The following is a 27383-nucleotide window of genomic DNA, read 5'->3' as shown; positions in this document are numbered from 1 at the left end:
CCCGTCTGTGACATGTCCAGTAAGTTGTTAATTTCTAGGAATTCTGTAAGAGTGTTATTAATATGTTTCTCCGCGATTTTACTTATCCAGGGTAGTAAAGAGATCGGACGATAGTTTCCCGGATTCCTCTGGTCTAGATTGGCTTTTTTTAGAAGGGCTCTCACTGTTGCCTGCTTCCAGCTTGGTGGAACAGTGCCTGAAGATAAGGAGGTGTTAATCAGGTTCGAGATGGTGGGCAGGATGGAAGGAATGACTGTCCTCCGGGACTGAGCTGGGGCTGGGTCGCTAGGAGATCCAGACTTCACCTGGAGCATGAGGGTTTCAAGGGTGGTAGGTTCCAATGTTGGAAAAGTCTCCAGGGAGACCGAGGGAAGTGGATCTATCTCCGTTGGGCCTGCTGGGTTGGTGGGGACATGTAAGAAAGATGAGTATATTGTGGCTATTTTGCTGTGGAAAAATTCTGCTTGCTCATTACAGCGGGTTTGAGCACTGTGAGGATCTGGCGATTTATCTGGTATTTTCAAAAGGGTTTTCGCAATTCGGTAAATCTCTTTGGGTTTTGACACTGCTGCGTTTATTTTGTTTTCAAAGAAGGTGGATTGAGCGATCTTTATGTTATTTTTATAAAGTTTTATCGAAGATCGATATGCATTTTTATTTATTTGTGAGTAATCGATGCGCCATTTCCTTTCCAGTTTTTTAAATTCTTTCTTCATGTTACGTAGATCTTGGGAGTACCAGGGTGCGTTTCTTGGACTATGTTTAGGTGCAAGATCTGTGATTGGGAGGATGCTGTCCAATGCCCCTTTATTTCTCTCGTCCTAGTACAGACCCCGCAGATGCCAGCACTCCTAACCGCACCCAGTCCTGACCTCACAAGATTCTCTCTAATATCACCCACTGCCCATCGCATCTGCACAGTCCACCCTTCAAGTTGCACTTAGACCTCAGTGTATCCTGGACCAGGGGAGCTTGACCCCCTGCCTGGAAGGTGTGAGCAGGGTTCTTTGAATCTTGTCTTCTGTGTCCAGGGGTCACACTTGAACCTCAGTAGATCCTGGACCAGGAAAACTTGACCCTGTGTTCTTTGAGTCTGTATCTTCTGTGTCCAGGGGTCACACTTGAACCTCTGGAGATCTGTGGCCGGCCGTGCATTGCTTGGGAGTGTAACATTCTTAAGTAATGAGGACACGCAGGTAAATGTCAACGTTGGAGGTTAATTCTTTAACACCTCATCCATCAGCCACATAGGAGTAACTGACACATGAGACATAAGCTGGATTCCAGGTTTTATGTTCTATAGAACCTGGATCTCATGGAAGAGGAGAAGAGTGACATCACAGGGAGATGATGGCACCACCCTTAGAGCGGGGCGGCCAAGGCGCCCCTGACATGGACCTGTATTACTTTATTGCCCAAGTTCGGCCATTATTGGCTTTCCCCCACCCTACTCCTTGCCCACACAGCCCGTGAATCTGATGACACGGCGCCCTGCCTTCTCCAGATGGTGATGTTCCGGCCGCCCAAGTGCCTACGGATGCAGTATGTGTACAGTATGGGCTGGGCCGGCGCTAGGCATGGGCAGTGTGGGCATGGGGCGAGATGTGGCGTGAGGCCCGCATTGAGACTATGTTTGCCCCCTCGTGCTGTCATTGGTCCTCCCTCGTGCCCAATCACGGGTGATCCTGGATCATGCACTAACCTGCCCAAGCTGCATCTTACATCCAAGGGCGCGGTTGGCCTTGACGTCGCCTTTCACAAAGCAACAGCACAAACTTATTGGACTCATTTACATCCTGCCAGTCGGGGTGCCATGCCTTATTCCTAGATGCTCCGCCTACATTCCAGGTGCCCGGGGAGTTTCTGATCACTCCATCTCCCATTAAGATAACTTGGTGCCCCCCATACGCACTCCTACGAGCAGAACGCTTGGGAAATTGAGATGACACCCCCCTGCCACTGATGCACCCCCCCCTCCTCCCCCCCAAGCGCCTTGAGATCCTAGCGGGTGAGTAGCGCACTCTACAAATTTCTTTGATTGATTGATTGCACGGGGGCACTACAGCTGCCCCCCACTATCACCTCCGTCCCATTCATTTTAAATTCATCCACTGATGGATCACACCCCTGAGAAGCCGTCCAGTTGGGCCTGGGCGCGGGCACCGATGTGCACGCTGCTGGCTTCGCACACCTTGCCTTGGACTGCCCAGGAATCTCTGACTATTGGGGTGAAATCTTTGCTATGCTTGATGATATAAGGGGGCACCTGCTTGAGCGCGACAATATCTCCTTCAATATAATGCGACATGTCACATTTGTGATGGGTGGTAACTGTAAGCTGTAACCCCTGCATTGTTTGAAACTCAATAAATAGAATTTCAATCAAATAAAAAAAAGAAACTCAGGGGATCCTGGGTCAGGTTATCTTGAACGTTGGCACTGGGGAACACCTGGGTAGCTTGACCCCACGCCCCGAGAGTATGAGCAGTGACATGTGAGTGTGCATCTTCTGTGTGTCTTCCGTGTCCAGGGGATGCACTTGTACCTCAGAAGATCCCGGACTAGGATTCCCACCAGGCCGTGTTTTTTACTGGCATGAGCAGTGCTAAAGTGCATGTGCTCTTTGTCTAAAATATGATTGGTAATTGATTTCTCCATGATTGGCATATTTTATTTCCTAGTAAATCCCTAGTACAGTGCACCAGGTGCGCCCAGGGCCTGTAAATCAAATGCTCCTCGTGGGCCTGAAGCACTGATTGTGCCACCCCTATGAGTAGCCTTGCAACCATGTCTCAGGCCTGTAACAGCAGAGATTTAAAACTGCCATTTCGACCTGACAAGTACAGCCACCTACCAGGCCCAAATCTTCCCTTAAATTAAATGTAAGACACCCTTAAGATATCCCTTGGACGTCCCATTGCCATGGTGCACTGTATTTACAAGTTAGGACATGTACTTTTGAGTTTTATAGGTCCTGGTAGTGAAATTAATTTTTCATAAAAGCAAGGCCTATCCCACCCCCAGGTTAACATGGGGAGTGCTGTGAAACATCTGTCAAGTGTAATTTCCCATTGGGGGCAGATATATAATTAGAGTTTGGAGTCTCTGGACTCACAATTTAAAAACACACGGGTTAGTGAAGTTGATTTTCAAATGGCAAGTCTGAAAATGTCACTTTTAGAAAGTTGGCATTTTTTACTTTAACCATGCTGTGCCTTCTGCTTGTCTCTGGAATACAGGTCTGGGTTGGATGACAGCTGAGCTTTGTGCATTCACTCTTGGCAGTCATACAAAGGGAGCTGCGTTATGCCCTGCATATCCTGATGGCCCATCACCAGGCCTATGAGCCTTCCTGAGCTAGAGTGATGTGGGGAGGTGACACTTACACCATAATAGTGCTAGGGCTATGCCTGCCCTACACAAAGAGCTGCTAGTGCCTACACCCCTATAGAGTCTCTGGAGCCAGGGCAAGGAAGGACAGGGTATTGTGCACTTCTTTGCAGGACTTATACCCAAAATGGCTATAAGTACTGGACCTGTGACACCAAATACTCTAAACACTTCTGGACTGAGGACATTCTGCCAGGAAGAAGAGCTACTGTGCTGCCAGGAGGGGATACCACTTTGCTGTTTGCTTTGCTGTGTTGGCCTTCTGCCTGCTGCTGCTTTCCTGGAAGTGAGAGTCCTCGACTTTGCTCCAGAGGCATGTGTGTGCTTGCCTCCTGTTGGAAGTCTCAGGTACATCAAAGGCTTCACCTGCAGCACCTGGGCTCCTCTGCGTAGAGCCCTTCTCTGCCAATTCGAGCTCTGGACCCTTGGAAGTGCGTTTCTGAGCTAACGGAAGAAACCAACGTATCGACTCAGAGTGTCACTTCGGAACTTGAGTTTCTTTGTAAACTCAGATGCCATACCACTGCCTGCATCAAAGCCATGGTCCCTGCTTGACGCAACAACCGCAACTTACAACACAGGTTCCGACGCCGCTGCAGTGCCTCCGAAGAATCACCACTGCGTGAGTCTCGACTACTGTGATGCCCCGCTCTGACTCCGATGCAGTGCCTGTGAGCCAGTGGTTCGACATCAATGCCGCGGATATGACGCCTTGTGGCTTGACCCTCAACACCTCATCGATGCTGCACTGCCATCAGAACCAACACCTCGCCGAAAGCAACACCTCACCTCCCTTGTGCAACGCATCGTATCTGGGCACCAACGTCATCATCGACACCACACAGCAGTAAGGAACCCAGGTACCGCACCAGCAACCACCGCATCACCTCCCCAGTGCCTTGCATCGTTCCCAGGCATCAGCGACCCCACAACTCTGCACCACCTCCAGGAAACAATGCCTCGTTTGCTTCTGTGACGCTCCACCTCCTTTGAACAATGCGTGCCCCAGAGTGCCGAGGTGCCAATGGCCTGCATAGCATTACGGAACCGACGTAGCACGCGCCTCCACAACTCCTCACCTCCCCTGCGTCTCGCATCATCTTTGTTTTTCAACGCCTCCACGGTACTGCACCGGGTCTGTGTGACTCCGTTGCCGGCCTGCGTTCCATCGCGGTCAGACTGAACTTGTAAATTTGTTCCGGTCAAGAGCGACTAGATAGCCCAAGTTGGAGGTAATGTTTTCCAAGAGCTATACCTTTATTTGATATTGAAAAAAAGATATCTTGATTTATATTTGTTGGAATTTTGTTGTTTTGGTCTTGTTGAACTTAGATAAATATTGGCTGTTGTTCTAAACTAGAGTGCAGTATTTTTGTGGTGTTTTCACTGTGTTACTGTGTGTGTGCACAGACACTTTACACATTGCCTCTGGGCATAAGCCTGACTGCTCTGTGCCGAGCTACCAAGGGGAGAGCGCGGGTTATCTTTGGTGTGTTCCTTACTTGCCCTGACCGAAGTGAGGGTCTCTCCTTGGACAGGGTGCCCACCTCTGCCAACTTGAGACCCCATTCCTAACAGCCAGTATTTTAGTGTCCCATTTGGTACAAAAATGAGGAAAATCCCCTCAAGCCTGCATTTCTCTCCTCCCCCTCATCTATACATACGAGAAACAGTCAAAATATCAACTCAGCGCCTCAAAGGTTTTTCCTGAGCTGTTCTAATGACCCGAGTCATATCTAAGTAAATATAGAGACAAAGAAAGGCCAAATGTTAAAAATGAAACAGACATTTTTATTGAAACTTTTTTAAAATAACTTTAGAAGTTATTAAAAGTTCAGTATCATGCTCCGGAGAAAAGGGCACCCCCAAATGTTTAGTTTAGGTCTGGAGATAGGTGCAAATAACACAGTGATCAAAAGCAGACATTCCCCCTGGACCTCTTTACATTAATTACAGGAATATAGTTACTGACCCCATCATTTCTTTCAAAGATTTCTTGCATTCTTCTTAAGCTTACTTTGGCTCACATACGTTTAAAAACTTTACATGTATTACTTTTTTCCATAATTTTTATATATACAACCTATCCATAGTGTACTTCTTTGTCTCATCAAGAAATACACTAAAGTAACTTATATGAACTATATACTGGCTGGAGCAGCGCGCTCTGCAAATGAAAGTAAAATGCACAGAACCTGCCAATCCCATTTCTCAAGATTTTTGTGACAAACTGGCTAACCACTACCACCTGGAGCAAATATGCTGGATTCCTACTTCAAAAACCAAAACCCTACAGCCCAACCCCTTTCCGGCAACACCCTCCAGCCAGAGGCAAAGGCAGAACCGAGACAGCCAACCTCTGGGGGGCAGCCTGGGGCTCAGCAGGGGGGTCAGGGGGTGCAAACTGAGAAAGAAGAACTTGGCCATTTCAGCAATCTCTGGAATCCCTCTTCAGCGCCAGGTGTGGTGGGCGCGTCACAGCTTCGTGCCAAGGTATTGCAGGTGTAGCCTGAGGGCAAAGGCAGCTGCAGAGAGACTTAAGCAAGGAACGGCGTTGAATAACGCAAAGCGCGCTTAGCGCTTTGTTATTCATCGCCGTATATCTCTGGAACTTATCGCCATGGTAGTGCGTTATTAACAACGCGTTCCTCCAGGGCGATAAAAATTCCAGAGATAGCGAGGTTATCGCCGTTTGGCAGGGAGCATCGCTGGTTTTCCAGCTATGTTCCCTGCAAAACGGCGATAACCTTGCTGATACAACCCTGTGGCCGTATCAGCAGAATTCACCCCAATGTTGAGGAGAGGTAAGTCTGCAATTTAGCAGACGTTAGTACAGGGAGAAAACAGCGGTTTTCTCCAAAAACTAACGTCTGCTAAAATGCTGGGGCATCCTTGATGATAGCGCGAAGCCGCGCTATTGATGTCCTGACATGTAGTGTATGTCATGAACTCCAACTTTGCATCTCATTAGGGATGCAAAAGTTAGGCGCAGTGCAAAAGGGCGCTAACATGCGATTATACATGTTAGCACCCTCTTGCCGATAGGGTGTTGGTTTTATCTCTGCTTTTCTGGCTTCTAAAGCCAAAAAAGTGGATATAAAGCCCTTGCTGATATGCCCCTAAACTGCTTTGGCTTCTTGCTCTGACACAGATCAGGTCGTGAGGCAGAGAGAGTGTGCGCTGCCCAAGGGCACACAGGTTTGTAAGGTGGGAGCCGAGAGAGTACAATGCTGTACTGCAGCTCCCAGGGCCCTTGCCCATTATAGCACGTTCTGGGGCAGATTTACAAGCCCCTTGCGCCACTTTTGCGTCACTTTTAACATGAGAAAAGTGACGCAAAAGTGTCGCAAGGGCTTGTAAATCTTTCCCCTCGAGTCTTGAGATGCGCAAACTATTCCTCAGCGCAGCTTTATAATTCCGGAGTAACGCAACGCAGTGCAGATCGCTGACTGGCATCACCCTGCGCGGCTTTATAAATTCGGAGCAACGCAGTGCAGATCGCTAACTGGCATCACCCTGCGTGGCTTTATAAATTCGGAGCAACGCGGTGCAGATCGCTGACTGGCATCACCCTGCGCGGCTTTATAAATTCGGAGCAACGCGGTGCAGATCGCTGACTGGCATCACCCTGCGTGGCATTATAAATTCGGAGCAACGCGGTGCAGATCGCTGACTGGCATCACCCTGCGCGGCTTTATAAATTCGGAGCAACGCGGTGCAGATCGCTAACTGGCATCACCCTGCGCAGCTTTATAAATCCGGAGCAACGCAGTGCAGATCGCTGACTGGCATCACCCTGCGCGGCTTTATAAATTCGGAGCAACGCGGTGCAGATCGCTGACTGGCATCACCCTGCGCGGCTTTATAAATTCGGAGCAACGCGGTGCAGATCGCTGACTGGCATCACCCTGCGCAGCTTTATAAATCCGGAGCAACGCAGTGCAGATCGCTGACTGGCATCACCCTGCGCGGCTTTATAAATTCGGAGCAACGCGGTGCAGATCGCTAACTGGCATCACCCTGCGCAGCTTTATAAATCCGGAGCAACGCAGTGCAGATCGCTGACTGGCATCACCCTGCACGGCTTTATAAATCCGGAGCAACGCAGTGCAGATCGCTGACTGGCATCACCCTGCGCGGCTTTATAAATTCGGAGCAACGCGGTGCAGATCGCTGACTGGCATCACCCTGCGCGGCTTTATAAATTCGGAGCAACGCAGTGCAGATCGCTAACTGGCATCACCCTGCGCGGCTTTATAAATTCGGAGCAACGCAGTGCAGATCGCTAACTGGCATCACCCTGCGCGGCTTTATAAATTCGGAGCAACGCAGTGCAGATCGCTGACTGGCATCACCCTGCGCGGCTTTATAAATTCGGAGCAACGCAGTGCAGATCGCTAACTGGCATCACCCTGCGCGGCTTTATAAATTCGGAGCAACGCAGTGCAGATCGCTGACTGGCATCACCCTGCGCGGCTTTATAAATTCGGAGCAACGCAGTGCAGATCGCTGACTGGCATCACCCTGCGCGGCTTTATAATTTCGGAGCAACGCGGTGCAGATCGCTGACTGGCATCACCCTGCGCGGCTTTATAAATTCGGAGCAACGCAGTGCAGATCGCTAACTGGCATCACCCTGCGCGACTTTATAAATTCGGAGCAACGCGGTGCAGATCGCTGACTGGCATCACCCTGCGTGGCTTTATAAATTCGGAGCAACGCGGTGCAGATCGCTGACTGGCATCACCCTGCGCGGCTTTATAAATTCGGAGCAACGCGGTGCAGATCGCTGACTGGCATCACCCTGCGCGGCTTTATAAATTCGGAGCAACGCGGTGCAGATCGCTGACTGGCATCACCCTGCGTGGCTTTATAAATCCGAAGCAACGCAACGCAGTGCAAATCGCTGACTGGCATCACCCTGCGCGGCTTTATAAATCCGGAGCAACGCAGTGCAGATCGCTGACTGGCTGTCTCCGTTTCCAGACACCAGACCTGTCTCTATTAACAGACACCAGACCTGGCTGTCTCTGTTTCCAGACACCAGACCTAGCTGTCTCCGTTTCCAGACTCCAGACCTGACTGTCTCTATTTCCAGACTCCAGACCTGGCTGTCTCTGTTCCCAGACACCAGACCTAGCTGTCTCTGTTCCCAGACACCAGACCTGGCTGTCTCTGTTCCCAGACACCAGACCTGACTGTCTCTGTTCCTAGACACGAGACCTCACTGTCTCTATTAACAGACACCAGACCTGTCTCTATTAACAGACACCAGACCTAGCTGTCTCTGTTTCCAGACATCAGACCTAGGTGTCTCTGTTTCCAGACTCCAGACCTGACTGTCTCTGTTCCCAGACACCAGACCTGACTGTCTCTGTTTCCAGACACCAGACCTGACTGTCTCTGTTTCCAGACACCAGACCTGACTGTCTCTGTTTCCAGACACCAGACCTGACTGTCTCTGTTCCCAGACACCAGACCTGTCTATTAACAGACACCAGACCTAGCTGTCTCTGTTTCCAGACTCCAGACCTAGCTGTCTCTGTTCCCAGACACCAGACCTGACTGTCTCTGTTCCCAGACACCAGACCTGTCTCTATTAACAGACACCAGACCTAGCTGTCTCTGTTTCCAGACGCCAGACCTGAATGTCTCTGTTCCCAGACACCAGACCTGTCTCTGTTCCCAGACACCAGACCTGACTGTCTCTGTTTCCAGACACCAGACCTGACTGTCTCTGTTCCCAGACACCAGACCTGTCTCTATTAACAGACACCAGACCTAGCTGTCTTTGTTTCCAGACTCCAGACCTAGCTGTCTCTGTTTCCAGACTCCAGACCTGGCTGTCTCTGTTCCCAGACACAACACCAGCCTGTCTCTGGTCCCAGAAGTCATGCTTGACTGTCACTGATCACAGACACCACACCTGACTCTCTCTGATTTTACATACCACCCTGACGGTCTCTGATTCCAGACACCACTCCTGTTGTTGGATATATGTAAGACACACTCACACATTTTATGATATGTGTAGGAAGCGGGATTTGTGGTCCAGTGGGTCCCCAATTGGGTCTGAGTATACCCTGCCACACCTATAGTGGCCAAAAACGATTCAGAAAAGGGGGGTGGTGATGAACAGAGTGTCTGAATTAAGCAGACCACTCTTACCCAGTCCAAAGATCAGGGCTTGATCCATCACCGTTATTTAGCTCACTGCACCATCCCAGCTCAGAACCTGGCTATATGCAAATCAGTCTCTCCGTGGCCCAGTGCATCATGGGAACAGGGCATACTGAACTACCAAGCCAATTCTTCACCAGAAAGGAGACAAGCTTCCGGGGACCGGTTTCTGGTATTTCAGCCGTCGTCGGCCCGGCTTGCTTGAATCCTGATGGTGCAGTGAGCAAGGGACTCATGTCTGAGTATACCCTGCCACACCTATAGTGGCCAAAAACGATTCAGAAAAGGGGGGGTGGTGATGAACAGAGTGTCTGAATTAAGCAGACCACTCTTACCCAGTCCAAAGATCAGGGCTTGATGTATAAAATTGATACTTGTATAGCGCACTACTCACCCGCAAGGGTCTCAAGGCGCTCCATCACCGTTATTTAGCTCACTGCACCATCCCAGCTCAGAACCTGGCTATATGCAAATCAGTCTGTCCCTGGCCCAGTGCATCATGGGAACAGGGCAGACTGAACTATCAAGCCAATTCTTCACCAGAAAGGAGACAAGCTTCCGGGGACCGGTTTCTGGCATTTCAGCCGTCGTCGGCCCGGCTTGCTTGAATCCTGATGGTGCAGTGAGCAAGGGACTCATGTCTGAGTATACCCTTCCACGCTTATGGTGGACAAAATGATTCAGAAAAGGGGGTGGTGATGAACAGAGTGTCTGAATTAAGCAGACCATTGGCTTGGTAGTTCAGTCTGCCCTGTTCCCATGATGCACTGGGCCAGGAACAGACTAATTTGCATGTAGCCAGGTTCTGAGCTGGGATGGTGCAGTGAGCTAAAACACGGTGATGGATCAAGCCCTGATCTTTGGACTGGGTAAGAGTGGTCTGCTTAATTCAGACACTCTGTTCATCACCACCCCCTTTTCTGAATCATTTTGTCCACCATAAGCGTGGAAGGGTATACTCAGATGTGAGTCCCTTGCTCATTGCACCATCAGGATTCAAGCAAGCTGGGCCGACGACGGCTGAAATGCCAGAAACCGGTCCCCGGAAGCTTGTTTCCTTCCCAGTATAAGAATTGGCTTGGTAGTTTGGTTTGCCCTGTTCCCATCATGCACTGGGACAGGAAGAGACTAATTTACATGTAGCCAGGTTCTGAGCTGGGATGGTGCAGTGAGTTAAAAAACGGTGATGGATCAAGCCCTGATCTTTGGACTGGGTAAGAGTGGTCTGCTTAATTCAGACACTCTGTTCATCACCACCCCCTTTTCTGAATCAACTTAGAAAAAGGACACTTTTTTGTATATATTTCAAAACCAAGAACTTTGCTCCAAGGTAAGTACTGTTTTCGTTCGGAGTATTCAGAGGTACGTAAAACGTTCAAATCCTTGCGCTTTAACGCACAATGCACCCCTATAGGTTGGGGGAAAGTCAAAGATGCATAAAGGTAGGTTCAGTCTGTTTCAGGGGATCACCTTCAGACTTCGGAGTATTAGTGGTCTAAGGTCCAATGTACTACCAGCAGTTCTTCGGGAACCGCTCGGGTTCTACGGGCAGCAGGTTGCGGGTAAGGCTGGTAGCTGATGCGCTATGAGGTAGGGGGCCTCCTAGAAACAGGCTGCACAGGGGAACTCAGGAACAAGTAAGAGAGCTCCCAAATGGGAACTTGGGTCGCAAGGGGTCTTGGAGCAAGGGGGCACAGCCAGTTTGCCAGGATCCGGGCCAGGCGGCTCTGGTGCACAGTGGTTTGGTCGGCTGGGCTGGGTGTGCAAAGTCTCAGTTATGCTGACATCCCTCGACGGCTGCTTGTTCCGGGTGTAGTAAGGATCTGGACTGGACTCTCACTGTTGGTGTTTGGTGCCGGGCATCCGGTGCCCCAGGGGTTGGTTCTGCACGGCTCTGGTTGGTCCTGGTGTCTTCACACTCGGTGGGGACACAGATCTGCTCCTCCAGAGCACCAGTACCTTCTCCTGGTCATCTGCAGCATCAATCGGGTCGGGGAGCTGCAAGGCGATGGACAGGACTCTGCTTGACTGCGGGGCGTAGCTCCTCTAATCCAAGGGAGACTGTAGGTGATGTTCGGAGTGCTGGTAGGCCACCCAAGGCTTTGGTAGCTCTCCAACTCGCAGGATGGCAGGATTTCTCACCAAAGTCCACAGGTCTGCTGCCTTTCTCACCAGGCACTGACTCTTCGTCCTTCCTCTCTTGAACCGTAGAATCTCTGTTCTTGGGTTCAGGGGGGAGGCCCTAAATACTCAATTTAGGGGTGTTTTAAGGGAAGTGACAGGTAGTAGCCAATGGACTACCTACTTTTAGGGAGTCGGCACCCTCTATATGACTACTTCCTGTTGGAAGTGGGCATAACCCTGACCCTAGAATGCTAATTCCTTCCAAAACAAGGTGGAGGAATCTGAAAAGCGGGTCCACGCCAGCTGGCCCGCCCTAGGGGTGGAGCTCAGCTGGCCGGCCCTAGGGGTGGAGCTCAGCTGGCCCGCCCTAGGGGTGGAGCTCAGCTGGCCGGCCCTAGGGGTGGAGCTCAGCTGGCCCGCCCTAGGGGTGGAGCTCAGCTGGCCCGCCCTAGGGGTGGAGCTCAGCTGGCCCGCCCTAGGGGTGGAGCTCAGCTGGCCCGCCCTAGGGGTGGAGCTCAGCTGGCCGGCCCTAGGGGTGGAGCTCAGCTGGCCCGCCCTAGGGGTGGAGCTCAGCTGGCCCGCCCTAGGGGTGGAGCTCAGCTGGCCCGCCCTAGGGGTGGTGCTCAGCTGGCCCGCCCTAGGGGTGGAGCTCAGCTGGCCCGCCCTAGGGGTGGAGCTCAGCTGGCCCGCCCTAGGGGTGGAGCTCAGCTGGCCCGCCATAGGGGTGGAGCTCAGCTGGCCCGCCCTAGGGGTGGAGCTCAGCTGGCCCGCCCTAGGGGTGGAGCTCAGCTGGCCCGCCCTAGGGGTGGAGCTCAGCTGGCCCGCCCTAGGGGTGGAGCTCAGCTGGCCCGCCCTAGGGGTGGTGCAGGCTGAATCTGAGCACACCTCCTAATCTTACTAATTTTCCCACCTGTCTTTCCACTAAAAAGTGGGGTTAGGACTGGGGTGTGGGCATCTCCACTATCAGGAGAGGCTTGGGTTGCATAACAGAGGCAGCAGGGCCTTTTAAGCTTCCCGCCCTGGAATGCACATCCTACGTGGAGGAGGTGTGAACACCGCTGCCCGGAGCAGGCTTCATTCCTGGTCTACGAGAGCGAAGGCTCTCACCTCAGGAGGTTAGAAACCTGTCTATGGTGGCTGGCTGGTCGAGACCGGTCAGTCAACACACTAATAGTCGGTAGGTTTTCAGGGGGCACCTGTCAGGTGATCGTCGGGTGCATTGTCTGATAAATCCACCACAGGCATCAGTGTGGGTTCATCAAGACGAGGCGTTTGCTACCAAACACCTAGGGGTACATTGAAGCCGTCATGTATCTGGTGAAATCGTAATCATGAGTGTCCAGCCCGTGTACTCAGCATGGCTTCCCAGCGCACTCATGATTTCCAAGGGTGAACTTAGATATCACAGGGACACATCCACTCCCGCAGATATGCCCAACATGGGTATAGTGCACCCAGCCTTCCGGCTGTTAGGCCTGCTGTACGGTTGCCTTGCCTGTACTACATGCAGTGTTTTGCAGGCATAGCACATGGACGTGTGCCAGTGTTGACTCTTCGATTTTCTCTGCACCAAAATACGCAGACTGCAACGGCAGTTTGCGTGAGCTTGGTGAGGGGTTTATCAAACATTGCACCTGTCTCGGATCCCAGACTGCACCTATGACTGATGCTGATCTCAGACACTGATCAGCTTTTCTTTGATCCCAGATACCACGCTTGAGTATCTCCAATCCCAGACATCACACTGGACTGTCACTGATCCCAGACATCACACCAGACTGTCTCTCATCCCTGACCCCACAGCTGGCTGTTCATTATGGAGGACGCTGTGCCTGCCTGTTCATTATGCAGGATGCTGTGCCTGTCTGTTCATTATATAGGATGCTGTGCCTGTATGTTCAATACGTAGTATGCTGTGCCTGTCTGTCCATTATTGAGGATGCTGTGCCTGTCTGGTCATTTTGTAGGATGCTGTGCCTGTCTGTTCATTATATAGGATGCTGTGCCTGTCTATTCATTACGTAGTATGCTGTGCCTGTCTGTCCATTATTGAGGATGCTGTGCCTGTCTGGTCATTTTGTAGGATGCTGTGCCTGTCTGTTCATTATTTAGGATGCTTATGTAGGATGCTGTGCCTGTCTGTTCATTATGTAGGATGCTGTGACTGTCTGTTCATTATGTAGGATGCTGTGCCTGTATGTTCATTATGTAGAACGCTGTGCCTGTCTGTTCATTATGTAGGATGCTATGCCTGTCTGGTCATTATGTAGGATGCTGTGCCTGTCTGACTCCAGATAATACTCCTCCCAGACTCCAATTCAAAGTATGACTGAACTATCTATGAGGGCAGATTTCTCTCTACCACCTTGAACCTTGACCTCAGGATCTTTAACTCTCTTCATACTCTGTTGCAGAACACCCCCAATGACCTGAGTAAGGCAAAGACGCCGGAGTCTGAAGATGGCGAAACAGATGTGAACGTCATGCAGATGGCGGTGAATAGCATCTACTTCTCAAGGGAAGAAGGTAGGTAGGAGCGCTCTCCGCTCTGTCTCTCTATCTCTTTCTTTCTTTTTCTATGGCTCCCTATCTACACTCTCCAGGACCCCATATTTACTATCCCAAGGACCCCAAATTGACTCTCACCAGCCTCCTACATGGATGATCCCCAGGACTCCTTGTCGACTCTCCTCAGCACCCCTATTTGACTCTCCTAAGGACCCTACATCAACTCTACCTAGGACCCTACATCAACTCTACCTAGGACCCTACATCAACTCTCTCCCATAGCTCCTCTTCGACTCTCTGATATAGGCACTTCTTCTCCACCACCGCTCTTTAACTTTCCCGGATATATGAATGTCTCAACCAGCACCCCACGGTTACTGTCCCTGATGTATGCATGTCTCTGCCACCCCCTCTTCGAATCTCCCTGCCCCATACATGTCTCCACCTGCCCCCTCTTCGACTCTCCCTGACACATGCATGTCTCCGCCTGCCCCTCTTCACCTCTCCCTGACACATGCATGTCTCCACCTGCCCCCTCTTCACCTCTCCCTGACACATGCATGTCTCCACCTGCCCCCTCTTCACCTCTCCCTGACACATGCATGTCTCCACCTGCCCCCTCTTCACCTCTCCCTGACACATGCATGTCTCCACCTGCCCCTCTCCACCTCTCCCTGACACATGCATGTCTCCGCCTGCCCCTCTTCACCTCTCCTTGACACATGCATGTCTCCGCCTGCCCCTATTTGACTCTCCTTCACACATGCATGTCTCCGCCTGCCCCTCTTCACCTCTCCTTGACACATGCATGCCTCCGCCTGCCCCTCTTCGACTCTCCTTGACGCATGCATGCCTCCGCCTGCCCCTCTTTGACTCTCCCTGACACATGCAAGTCTCCGCCTGCTCCTCTTCGACTCTCCCTGACACATGCATGTCTCCGCCTGCCCCTCTTCACCTCTCCCTGACACATGCATGTCTCCGCCTGCCCCCTCTTCACCTCTCCCTGACACATGCATGTCTCCACCTGCTCCTCTTCAACTCTCCCTGACACATGCATGTCTCCGCCTGCCCCTCTTCACCTCTCCAACACATACATGTCTCCGCCAGCCCCTCTTACACCCTCCGTGACACATGCATGTCTCCGCCTGCCCCTCTTCACCTCTCCGACACACGCATGTCTCCGCCAGCCCCTCTTACTCTCTCCCTGACACATGCATGTCTCCACCTGCCCCCTCTTCACCTCTCCCTGACACATTCAAGTCTCCACCGGCCCCTCTTTGACTCTCCTTGACACATGCATGCCTCCGCCTGCCCCTCTTCGACTCTCCCTGACACATGCAAGTCTCCGCCTGCTCCTCTTCAACTCTCCCTGACACATGCATGTCTCCGCCTGCCCCTCTTCACCTCTCCCTGACCCATACATGTCTCCGCCTGCCCCCTCTTCACCTCTCCCTGACACATGCATGTCTCTGCCTGCCCCTCTTCACCTCTCCCTGACACATACATGTCTCCGCCTGCCCCTCTTCACCTCTCCCTGACACATGCATGTCTCCGCCTTCTCCCTCTTCGCTTCTCCCTGACACATGCATGTCTCCGCCTGTTCCTCTTCAACTCTCCCTGACACATGCATGTCTCCGCCTGCCCCTTTTCACCTCTCCAACACATGCATGTCTCCGCCAGCCCCTCTTACACCCTCCCTGACACATGCATGTCTCCGCCTGCCGCTTCACCTCTCTAACACATGCATGTCTCCGCCTGCCCCTCTTCACCTCTTCAACACATGCATGTCTCTGCCCGCCCCTCTTACACTCTCCGTGACACATGCATGTCTCCGCCTGCCCCTCTTCACCTCTCCGACACATGCATGTCTCCGCCAGCCCCTCTTACTCTCTACCTGACACATGCATGTCTCTGCCTGCCCCTCATCGACTCTCCCTGACACATGCAAGTCTCCGCCTGCCCCTCTTCGACTCTCCCTGACACATACATGTCTCCGCCTGCCCCTCTTCACCTCTCCCTGACACATGCATGTCTCCGCCTGCCCCTCTTCACCTCTTGAACACATGCATATCTCCGCCAGCCCCTCTTACACTCTCCGTGACACATGCATGTCTCCGCCTGCCCCTCTTCACCTCTCCGACACATGCATGTCTCCACCAGCCCCTTTTACTCTCTCCCTGACACATGCATGTCTCTGCCTGCCCCTCGTCGACTCTCCCTGACACATGCAAGTCTCCGCCTGCCCCTCTTCGACTCTCCCTGCCACATACATGTCTCCGCCTGCCCCTCTTCACCTCTCCCTGACACATGCATGTCTCCGCCTGCCCCTCTTCACCTCTCCGACACATGCATGTCTCCGCCAGCCCCTCTTACTCTCTCCCTGACACATGCATGTCTCTGCCTGCCCCTCGTCGACTCTCCCTGACACATGCAAGTCTCCGCCTGCCCCTCTTCGACTCTCCCTGACACATGCACGTCTCCGGCTGCCCCTGTCCGACTCTCCCTGACACATACATGTCTCCGCCTGCCCCTCTTACACTCTCCGTGACACATGCATGTCTCCGCCTGCCCCTCTTCACCTCTCCGACACATGCATGTCTCCGCCAGCCCCTCTTACTCTCTCCCTGACACATGCATGTCTCCGCCAGCCCCTCTTACTCTCTCCCTGACACATGCATGTCTCCGCCTGCCCCCTCTTCGACTCTCCCTGACAGATGCATGTCTCCGCCAGCCCCTCTTACTCTCTCCCTGACACATGCATGTCTCCGCCAGCCCCTCTTCACCTTTCCCTGACACATGCATGTCTCCTCCTGCCCCTCTTCGACTCTCCCTGACACATGCATGTCTCCACCTGCCCCTCTTCGACTCTCCCTGACACATGCAAGTCTCCGCCTGCCCCTCTTCACCTCTCCTTGACACATGCATGTCTCCGCCTGTCCCTCTTCACCTCTCCCTGACACATGCATGTCTCCTCCTGCCCCTCTTCGACTCTCCCTGACATATGCATGTCTCCACCTGCCCATCTTCGACTCTCCCTGACACATGCAAGTCTCCGCCTGCCCCTCTTCACCTCTCCTTGACACATGCATGTCTCTGCCTGCCCCTCGTCGACTCTCCCTGACACATGCAAGTCTCCGCCTGCCCCTCTTCACCTCTCCTTGACACATGCATGTCTCCACCTGCCCCTCTTCACCTCTCCCTGACACATGCATGTCTCCACCTGCCCCTCTTCACCTCTCCCTGACACATGCATGTCTCCACCTGCCCCGCTTCACCTCTCCCTGACACATGCATGTCTCCACCTGCCCCTCTTCGACTCTCCCTGACACATGCAAGTCTCCGCTTGCCCCTCTTCACCTCTTCCTGACACATGCATGTCTCCGCCTGCCCCTCTTCGACTCTCCCTGACACATGCAAGTCTCCGCCTGCCCCTCTTCACCTCTCCTTGACACATGCATGTCTCTGCCTGCCCCTCGTCGACTCTCCCTGACACATGCAAGTCTCCGCCTGCCCCTCTTCACCTCTCCTTGACACATGCATGTTAGACGGACCGGGAGGGTCGGCCGAGGATAAGGGGAGCGGTCTCCAGGGAGAGCCGACTCCAGTGACCGTACAGACAAGTAACTTCCCCCCCACAGACGGACACCACACAAGGGTAAGGTTCAACGAGATTTTATAGGCGATTCTTAAAGTACGATCAAATGGTACAAGGAGGTCTGGACTCAGGGGTCCCCTCGATTCTGGTCTCTGGTTTGGGGAAAGGGTAGCGGGACAGTCTTGGTTACCAAAAGATGGAAATAGCTCTCAATCCTCGAGCTCGGCGTTCTAGATGATCGGGCCGCGGCGGAGCCAGCAGGTCCCGAGATGGACGAAGGAAGCGACGGTCCGCGGCGGAGCCAGCAGGTCCCGATGAAGATGATGGTTGCAAACGGTCCGCGGCCACGCCAGCAGGTCCCGACGACGATGAAGGATTCCGAAGGTTACGAAGGTTGCGGCAGCACCAGCAGGCAGGGCGATGGTGCACAAGGCAGAGCTACGGCAGCGCCAGTAGTCCGTCAAGGATGAGTTCTTCTTTACGTCTCTCGACTCCAAGATACAACTGCCTTCCTGCTCTGGAGCTGCCCCAGTTATAGGGCTGGTGTTCTTTGATGTCCGGACCCTCGCACTTGGAGGTCGGGAGGTCCGGGATGGGGGAGTCCAGACACCCAGCAGGGGGGTGGGGCCAGCGCCCGGGGAGGCGATGGGCGAGCGGCACTTGGCGGGGAGAGCCATCGACACCTCTTTCTCCCATTGACTTGCCAAGTAGCCTGCTCACCTCCTGGGTGGATGGTGGTGCCGGGATGTCTGAGGCCTGGCCAGGCCCAGGGTTGAGGTCGATCGGGGGCCAGGCGGCCTCGTGGTGGAGTGTCCAAGATGGCGCCCAGGATGGGCGCGCGGGCCAGCAGTGGATCGGGTCCACGAGGTCGATATGTTCGAAGGCAGGGGTCCCTGCGGGGACGGAGGACGTGCAATGGTGGTGTGTGGTACCTGTGTGACCGGGCTCGGGCCGGGTTGGGCCGGGGGAGAGCGGCCCTTCATGTGGCCTGTCCAACATGCGTCCCCCCCAGCTGAAGGCGGGGAGAGTTACCCATCCTCTTGGGGACTCTCCTCGTCGAGGCGGAAGAACCGGGACAGGCCATCTGCGTTGGCGTGATCCGGCCCAGGCCGGTGTTCAACTGTGAAGTCCATCCCTTGTAGGGAGATGGACCAACGTAGTAACTTCGGGTTTTCCCCCCGCATCTGCATCAGCCACTGCAGGGGTCGGTGATCGGTCTGCACCCGAAAGTGTGTGCCAAAAAGGTAGGGCCTGAGCTTCTTGAGGGCCCATACCACAGCGAAGGCCTCCCTCTCTATGGTGCTCCAGCGTTGTTCCCGTGGTAGGAGGCGCCTGCTGATGAAGGCCACTGGCTGATCAAGGCCTTCGTTGTTCACTTGAGACAGGACTGCCCCAATGCCATGGTCGGAGGCATCCGTCTGGACGACGAACTCCCGGCTGTAGTCAGGGGCCTGGAGCACAGGGGCGGAACACATGGCGGCTTTCAATTGTTCGAATGCTGTTTGACACTCTGGGGTCCAGTTGACTTTCTGGGGTTGATTTTTTGACGTGAGTTCTGTGAGGGGCCCCACGATAGTACCATAGTCTTTCACGAACCTTCGGTAATAGCCCGTGAGGCCCAGGAAGGCTCGTACCTCGGTCTGGGTGATGGGTGGCTGCCAGGACTGGATGGCGGCAATTTTGAGCTGCAGAGGGGCCACCAGGCCGCTTCCCACCTGGTGCCCGAGGTAGGTCACAGATCCTTGCCCAATTTGACATTTGCTGGCCTTGATCGTGAGGCCAGCTCGCTGAAGGGCTTGTAGCACTGCTCGGAGGTGGTGGAGGTGCTCGGACCAATGGTGGCTGTATACAGCGATGTCGTCTAGGTAGGTGGCACTGAACCCTTCGAGCCCCGCCAGGACCTGATTGACGAGCCGCTGAAATGTTGCTGGGGCATTTTTCATGCCGAAGGGCATGACCGTGAAATGGTAATGCCCATCGGGGGTGGAAAAGGCAGAACGTTCTTGGGCCCGGGGTGTGAGGCCGATTTGCCAGTAGCCCGCCGTCAGGTCGAAAATGCTGAGGTAGCGGGCAGCTCCCATGCGGTCGATTAGTTCATCCGCCCGGGGGATGGGATGTGCGTCTGTTCTGGTGACCGCATTCAAGCCCCGGTAGTCGACGCAGAACCGGAGTTCCGGTGGGGTGCCAGGGGCGGCCGCTTTGGGGACCAGTACTACAGGGCTGGCCCAGGGGCTGTCTGAGGGCTCGATGACCCCGAGTGTGAGCATTTTGGCTACCTCTTCCTGGATGCAGGCCCGTACCCGATCTGGCACGCGGTAGGCCCGGTGGCGGATAGGGGGGCTGTCCCCCGTGTCCACATCGTGCACACACCAGGAAGTGAGCCCTGGGGTGAGGGAGAACAGGTTGGCGAACTGTGACAGGAGGACTCGACACTCCTGGTGTTGCTCTCGGGTGAGGGCCTCCGAGAGTCGGACCCCATCCACGGAGCCGTCTTTCTCCTGGGTCCGTAGGAGGTCAGGGAGGGGCTCGGAGTCCTCTTCAACCCCATTGTCGGTGGCCATCAGGAGGCCGAGTTCGGAGCGCACAAAGTGGGGTTTCAGTCTGTTAGCGTGGAGAACCCGGAGGGGGTTCCGGGAAGATTCCATGTCGATGAGATAGGTGGCAGGACCCTTGCGCTCGACTACTTTGAAGGGCCCCGTCCACTTGTCTTGCAGGGCGCAGGGTTCGGTGGGGGACATCACCCATACCTGTTGCCCAGGTTCAAATTCGATGGAGGAGGCATTCCGGTCATACCACTTTTTCATGTCCTCTTGACTGGCCTCTAGGTTGGCTTTTGCCAGCTCTCTGAACCGCCGGGTCTGGTTGCGGAGTGTTAGGAGGTACCGGAAGACATCTGGTGGGTTCTTTAGAGGGGGCATCTCCCAGCCCTCTTTGACTAGGCTGAGCGGCCCCCGCACTGGATGTCCATATAGCAGTTCAAACGGGCTGAAGCCCAGGGACTTCTGGGGAACCTCTCGATAGGCGAAGAGGAGGCACGGCAGCAGTACATCCCACTGGCGACGGAGGGGTTCTTCCAACCCCCCGATCATCCCTTTGAGCGTGCGGTTGAACCGCTCAACGAGTCCGTTTCCTTGAGGGTGATAGGGGGTCGTGAATCGGTAGGTAACCCCGCACTGTTGCCAGAGGGACTTCATATATTTGGAAATAAAGTTCGTGCCTCTGTCGCTGACGACTTCTCGGGGGAAACCCACACGGGAGAAGATCCCCATTAGAGCCCGGCCGACTACCGGGGCTGTCACAGTTCGCAGGGGAACAGCCTCGGGGTAGCGGGTGGCGTGGTCCACTAGCACCAGGATGAACCGATGACCTTGTTTTGTGCGCGGGTCCAGGGGCCCCACGATGTCTATCCCGACCCTCTCGAACGGGGTGGTGACCACGGGAAAAGGTTGCAGGGGGGCTTTTAGTTTGCGGCCGCTCTTTCCACTGGCTTGGCACGTGGGGCAAGATCGGCAATGCTGGTGTACATCGTTCCTCATTTTGGGCCAGAAGAAGTGGGTCACCAGACGACTGTAGGTTTTATCTTGACCCAGGTGTCCCGCCAGGGGGACATCGTGGGCCAGGTTTAGCAGAAAGTCTCTAAAACGGAGGGGCACCACCAGCACTCGGCTGGCCCCCAGCTCCGCGATTCTTTGCTCACTGTACAGCAGGTCATTGTCCCAGTAGACCCAGTGAGTGCCGGAGGTATCCCCTGCGCCTTGGGCAAGCGCTTGCTGGCGGAGTCCCTCGAGGGAGGGACAGGTCTTCTGTTCTTGGCGAAATTGTTCTTGCGTGGGCCCCCCCTCTTGAGGCCACTGGTCGAGGTTAGTGAGGTCTGGAGGTTGAGCTTGTTCTGGGGGGACGTCACGGTCGGTGGTTTCGGCTGGGGCGACCGGAGGCGGTGGCGCCGGCCATTCGGGTTCCTCTGGGCGGGGGCTGGCACGGGCGGCCATGGACCGGGTGGTGACGCACGCCCAGTCCGGGACGCCTAACATCCCCAGGTGTTCTCTTCGTTCCACGGCGGCCCACGGGGAGCTTTCAAGGTCATTCCCCAGGAGGCAGTCTACGGGGGCATCGTCTCGGACCGTGACTTTCAGCATGCCGGAGACCCCCCCCCATTCGAAAGGGACGCAGGCCATCCGACACAGACTTTCCGAGTTATCGGCTGAACGTACAGGGCAGAGAATGTTCGGTAGATACTGTTCCGGGGTCACCAGGTGACAGCGGACGGCTGTTACACTGGCCCCAGTGTCACGAAGGGCTTCAGCCCGGCGTCCATTGATGCTCACCCATTGGCTGTACTTCTGGGTGTTAGCGGGTAGGGGGACCCGCGGGACCATGTCTTTCCCCCCTAAGCAGGCTAGAGCCATGGCGGCTGGCTCCCATTCCTGATGCTCTTGCTCATATTCTTCTTGCTCCTCGGAGATCTGTTCTTCCCCCAGGGCAGCAGCAGCCACCTGGCGGGGTCTTGGGCTCTGGTACTGTGGGCAATTTGGATCGTTGGCATAGTGGCCGACTCGTTGGCATCGATGGCACGTAACATTGGCTCGGTATCCCGGTCGCGCCGGGGCGCTGCCCCGGTTGGCCGGGGGGGTGGTGCTGACCGCGGGGGCGACCGGAGCGTTGTCTCTTCCGCGTCCTTGGCCTCCTCCTCCTCCTCGGGGACGGTGCTGACCATTGTTGTTCCGGTTCTGTTCGTAGGACCCATTCCGGCCCACTCTGGTGATTTCCCATCGGTCAGCTTCGGCTGCGAGCTGCCGGGGATCGGTTAACTTGCTGTCGAGGAGGTGCTGGCGGAGTTCAATAAAGCAATTGTTCGATAGGTGCTCCCATACCATGAGATTGAACAGTTGTTCGTAGGTTGTAACCTTGCTTCCTTTGATCCAGCCCTCGATGGCTCGGCTAAAGTAAGTTACATAGTCCACCCAAGTTGTACCCGGGATGCGGGTGCAGTCTCGGAACCTCTGACGGTACATTTCGGGTGTGAGGCCATAGCGGGTGAGGAGGGCAGCTTTCATATGGTCATAGGAGGTCATCTGGTGGTCCGGGAGCTGTAGCAGGGTGTCGCGGCCCTCATTGAGGAATCTCCCCCATAGGCCGGCTCCCCAGTCGTTTCTATCGATCCGGTGTGCCGTCATAGCGATTTCGTAGGCTTTAAACCATTGCTGGATGTCGTCCTCTCGGAAGTATTCTCGAACGACATCCTTGGGGATGTGTACCTTTTTCTCCGTTGTCCCTGGGGTGTGGGGTTGCTCGGACACCCCTATTTCTTTATTCTGCTTGCGTAAATCAATCTCAGCTAGTCGTTGCTCGTGTTCATATGCCAGTTTCTTTTCCTCGAGCTCCCTTTGTCTCTGTTTCTCCTCTCTTTCTTCTCGGAGACGCAGGTGCTCTAAGTTTATTTTCTGTTCGGCCAACTTAAGTTCAACGTCCATTTTGAGCCGAGCCATTTCTAGCTCGTGTAGTCGGGTTTTTTCTCGTTCCTGGATCTCGTCTTGCGAGAGACCCGTTCTTTGCTCTTCAGGAGTCATGGTTGTTTTTGCTGCGATGCTTCGATCGGGGGTTCCGGCGACCCCGGTTTCTGCCCAAGACTCTAGGGCATGCTTGAAATCGTCTTTGGTACTTAGTCCGGTGGTAGCGATACCTAGTTCGATGCAGAATTGTTTTAGTTCACGATGGTTGTACTCGTCCAATTTCTCCATCTGGAATTTCTCGGTGGATCCGCTTTCTTTAGTTGACATCTTGATTTCGTCGTGGGGTGAGCTACTGTCTGTACGATTATGCGGTGATTCGGATCGCGCCGCTGGCCACCAATGTTAGACGGACCGGGAGGGTCGGCCGAGGATAAGGGGAGCGGTCTCCAGGGAGAGCCGACTCCAGTGACCGTACAGACAAGTAACTTCCCCCCCACAGACGGACACCACACAAGGGTAAGGTTCAACGAGATTTTATAGGCGATTCTTAAAGTACGATCAAATGGTACAAGGAGGTCTGGACTCAGGGGTCCCCTCGATTCTGGTCTCTGGTTTGGGGAAAGGGTAGCGGGACAGTCTTGGTTACCAAAAGATGGAAATAGCTCTCAATCCTCGAGCTCGGCGTTCTAGATGATCGGGCCGCGGCGGAGCCAGCAGGTCCCGAGATGGACGAAGGAAGCGACGGTCCGCGGCGGAGCCAGCAGGTCCCGATGAAGATGATGGTTGCAAACGGTCCGCGGCCACGCCAGCAGGTCCCGACGACGATGAACGATTCCGAAGGTTACGAAGGTTGCGGCAGCACCAGCAGGCAGGGCGATGGTGCACAAGGCAGAGCTACGGCAGCGCCAGTAGTCCGTCAAGGATGAGTTCTTCTTTACGTCTCTCGACTCCAAGATACAACTGCCTTCCTGCTCTGGAGCTGCCCCAGTTATAGGGCTGGTGTTCTTTGATGTCCGGACCCTCGCACTTGGAGGTCGGGAGGTCCGGGATGGGGGAGTCCAGACACCCAGCAGGGGGGTGGGGCCAGCGCCCGGGGAGGCGATGGGCGAGCAGCACTTGGCGGGGAGAGCCATCGACACCTCTTTCTCCCATTGACTTGCCAAGTAGCCTGCTCACCTCCTGGGTGGATGGTGGTGCCGGGATGTCTGAGGCCTGGCCAGGCCCAGGGTTGAGGTCGATCGGGGGCCAGGCGGCCTCGTGGTGGAGTGTCCAAGATGGCGCCCAGGATGGGCGCGCGGGCCAGCAGTGGATCGGGTCCACGAGGTCGATATGTTCGAAGGCAGGGGTCCCTGCGGGGACGGAGGACGTGCAATGGTGGTGTGTGGTACCTGTGTGACCGGGCTCGGGCCGGGTTGGGCCGGGGGAGAGCGGCCCTTCATGTGGCCTGTCCAACATGCATGTCTCCACCTACCTCTCTTCACCTCTCCCTGACACATGCATGTCTCCACCTGCCCCTCTTCACCTCTCCCTGACACATGCATGTCTCCACCTGCCCCGCTTCACCTCTCCCTGACACATGCATGTCTCCACCTGCCCCTCTTCGACTCTCCCTGACACATGCAAGTCTCCGCTTGCCCCTCTTCACCTCTTCCTGACACATGCATGTCTCCGCCTGCCCCTCTTCGACTCTCCCTGACACATGCAAGTCTCCGCTTGCCCCTCTTCACCTCTTCCTGACACATGCATGTCTCCTCCCGCCCCTCTTCACCTCTCCCTGACACATACATGTCTCCGCTTGCCCCTCTTCACCTCTTCCTGACACATGCATGTCTCGGCCTGCCCCTCTTCACCTCTCCGACACATGCATGTTGTTAGACGGGAAACCTGAGGGTCGGCCGAGCAAGCGGGAGAGGCCTCCTGGCGAGGGTCCCCTCCTCAGATCGTACGGACGGGCAACCACCCCCCCACAGATGGACACCACACAAAGATAGATTCTCAACACTTTTATCAGTATTCTCAGGCAGGTTAATGGAACGTTACGGAAGGAGCAGGATACTGGGATCCCGTCAATTCTAGTCTCTGTGGGAAGGGGGTAGCGGGACAGTCTTGGTACCGGTCTGATACAGGTGTATCGGGCGGTCAGCTCTCGATCCTCGAGCTGGAGGGATCTCAAGTAGGAGCCGCGGCAGCGCCAGCAGGCTTTCAAAGATAGTTCACGGAGATGAGCCGCGGCAGCCCCAGCAGGCCTTCAAAGATGGTTCAAGAGGATGAGCCGCGGCAGCACCAGCAGGCCTTCAAAGATGGTTCACGAGGATGAGCCGCGGCAGCGCCAGCAGGGCTTCAAGGATGAGTTTGTCTCGGTGTCTCTCGACTCCAGGATACAACTGGCTTCCTGCTCTGGAGCTGCCCCAGTTATTGGTCTGGGGCCCTTTGATGTCCGGACCCTCGCACTTGGAGGTCGGGGGGTCCGGGATGAGGGAGTCCAGACACCCAGCAGGGGGGTGGAGCCAGCGCCCAGGGAGGCCGGGGGCGATCGAAACCAGGCGGAAGGGAGCCATCGACACTCCTTCTCCCATTGACTCGCCGAGTGGTCTCTTTACCCCCTGGGTGGATGGTGGTGCCTCGATGTCGAGGCTTGGCTGGGCCTGAGGCTGAGGTCGACCCGAGTCCATGAGGCCTGGTCGTGGAGGGTCCAAGATGGCGGCTGGGCCGGGGATGGTGGTCCGGGAAACGGGGTCCGGGCCAGCCGAGAAGGTTGCGGACATGAGTCTGGGGAACAGCTGAGGTAGCCCAGAGGGCGGAAGGTGCGGCTCTTGTCTGGGGAACAGGGGTGACGGTAGTCCGGGACCCGCCATGCGGGAGGGGTCGGGCCACGCCACGAGGCCGGGTCCAACACATGTCTCCGCCAGCCCCTCTTACTCTCTCCCTGACACATGCATGTCTCTGCCTGCCCTCGTCGACTCTCCCTGACACATGCAAGTCTCCGCCTGCCCCTCTTTGACTCTCTCTGACACATGCATGTCTCCGCCTGCCCCTCTTCGACTCTCCCTGACACATGCATGTCTCCGCCTGCCCCTGTCCGACTCTCCCTGACACATACATGTCTCCGCCTGCCCCTCTTCACCTCTCCCTGACACATGCATGTCTCCGCCTGCCCCTCTTCAACTCTCCGACACATGCATGTCTCCGCCAGCCCCTCTTACTCTCTCCCTGACACATGCATATCTCTGCCTGCCCCTCGTCGACTCTCCCTGACACATGCAAGTCTCCGCCTGCCCCTCTTCGACTCTCCATGACACATGCATGTCTCCGCCTGCCCCTGTCCGACTCTCCCTGACACATACATGTCTCCACCTGCCCCTCTTACACTCTCCGTGACACATGCATGTCTCCGCCTGCCCCTCTTCACCTCTCCGACACATGCATGTCTCCGCCAGCCCCTCTTACTCTCTCCCTGACACATGCATGTCTCTGCCAGCCCCTCTTACTCTCTCCCTGACACATGCATGTCTCCGCCTGCCCCCTCTTCGACTCTCCCTGACACATGCATGTCTCCGCCAGCCCCTCTTACTCTCTCCCTGACACCTGCATGTCCCCGCCAGCCCCTCTTCACCTTTCCCTGACACATGCATGTCTCCACCTGCCCCTCTTTGACTCTCCCTGACACATGCAAGTCTCCGCCTGCCCCTCTTCACCTCTCCTTGACACATGCATGTCTCCGCCTGCCCCTCTTCACCTCTCCCTGACACATGCATGTCTCCGCCTGCCCCTCTTCACCTCTCCTTGACGCATGCATGTCTCCGCCTGCCCCTCTTCACCTCTCCCTGACACATGCAAGTCTCAGCCTGCCCCTCTTCACCTCTCCTTGACACATGCATGTCTCCGCCTGCCCCTCTTCGACTCTCCCTGACACATGCATGCCTCGACCTGCCCCTCTTCACCTCTCCTTGACACATGCATGTCTCCGCCAGCCCCTCTTCACCTTTCCCTGACACATGCATGTCTCCTCCTGCCCCTCTTCGACTCTCCCTGACACATGCATGTCTCCACCTGCCCCTCTTCGACTCTCCCTGACACATGCAAGTCTCCGCCTGCCCCTCTTCGACTCTCCATGACACATGCATGTCTCCGCCTGC

At 55.0% G+C, this 27383-nt stretch overlaps 1 protein-coding gene across 1 annotated transcript in view; it reads left to right on the top strand.

Moving 5' to 3' along the window:
- Nucleotides 1-27383, top strand: part of DOK1 (docking protein 1) — a 215584-nt gene that overhangs the window by 111139 nt on the left and 77062 nt on the right. The window contains exon 3 of the mRNA XM_086964407.1: nt 14109-14220. Coding sequence (XP_086820533.1) covers nt 14109-14220 — 112 coding nt within the window. The remainder of the gene's footprint in view (nt 1-14108; nt 14221-27383) is intronic.

Source organism: Lissotriton vulgaris, chromosome 3_2 (assembly GCF_964263255.1).
Source record: "Lissotriton vulgaris chromosome 3_2, aLisVul1.2, whole genome shotgun sequence".
NCBI lineage: Eukaryota > Metazoa > Chordata > Amphibia > Caudata > Salamandridae > Lissotriton > Lissotriton vulgaris.
This window is presented reverse-complemented; position numbering and strand designations above follow the sequence as displayed.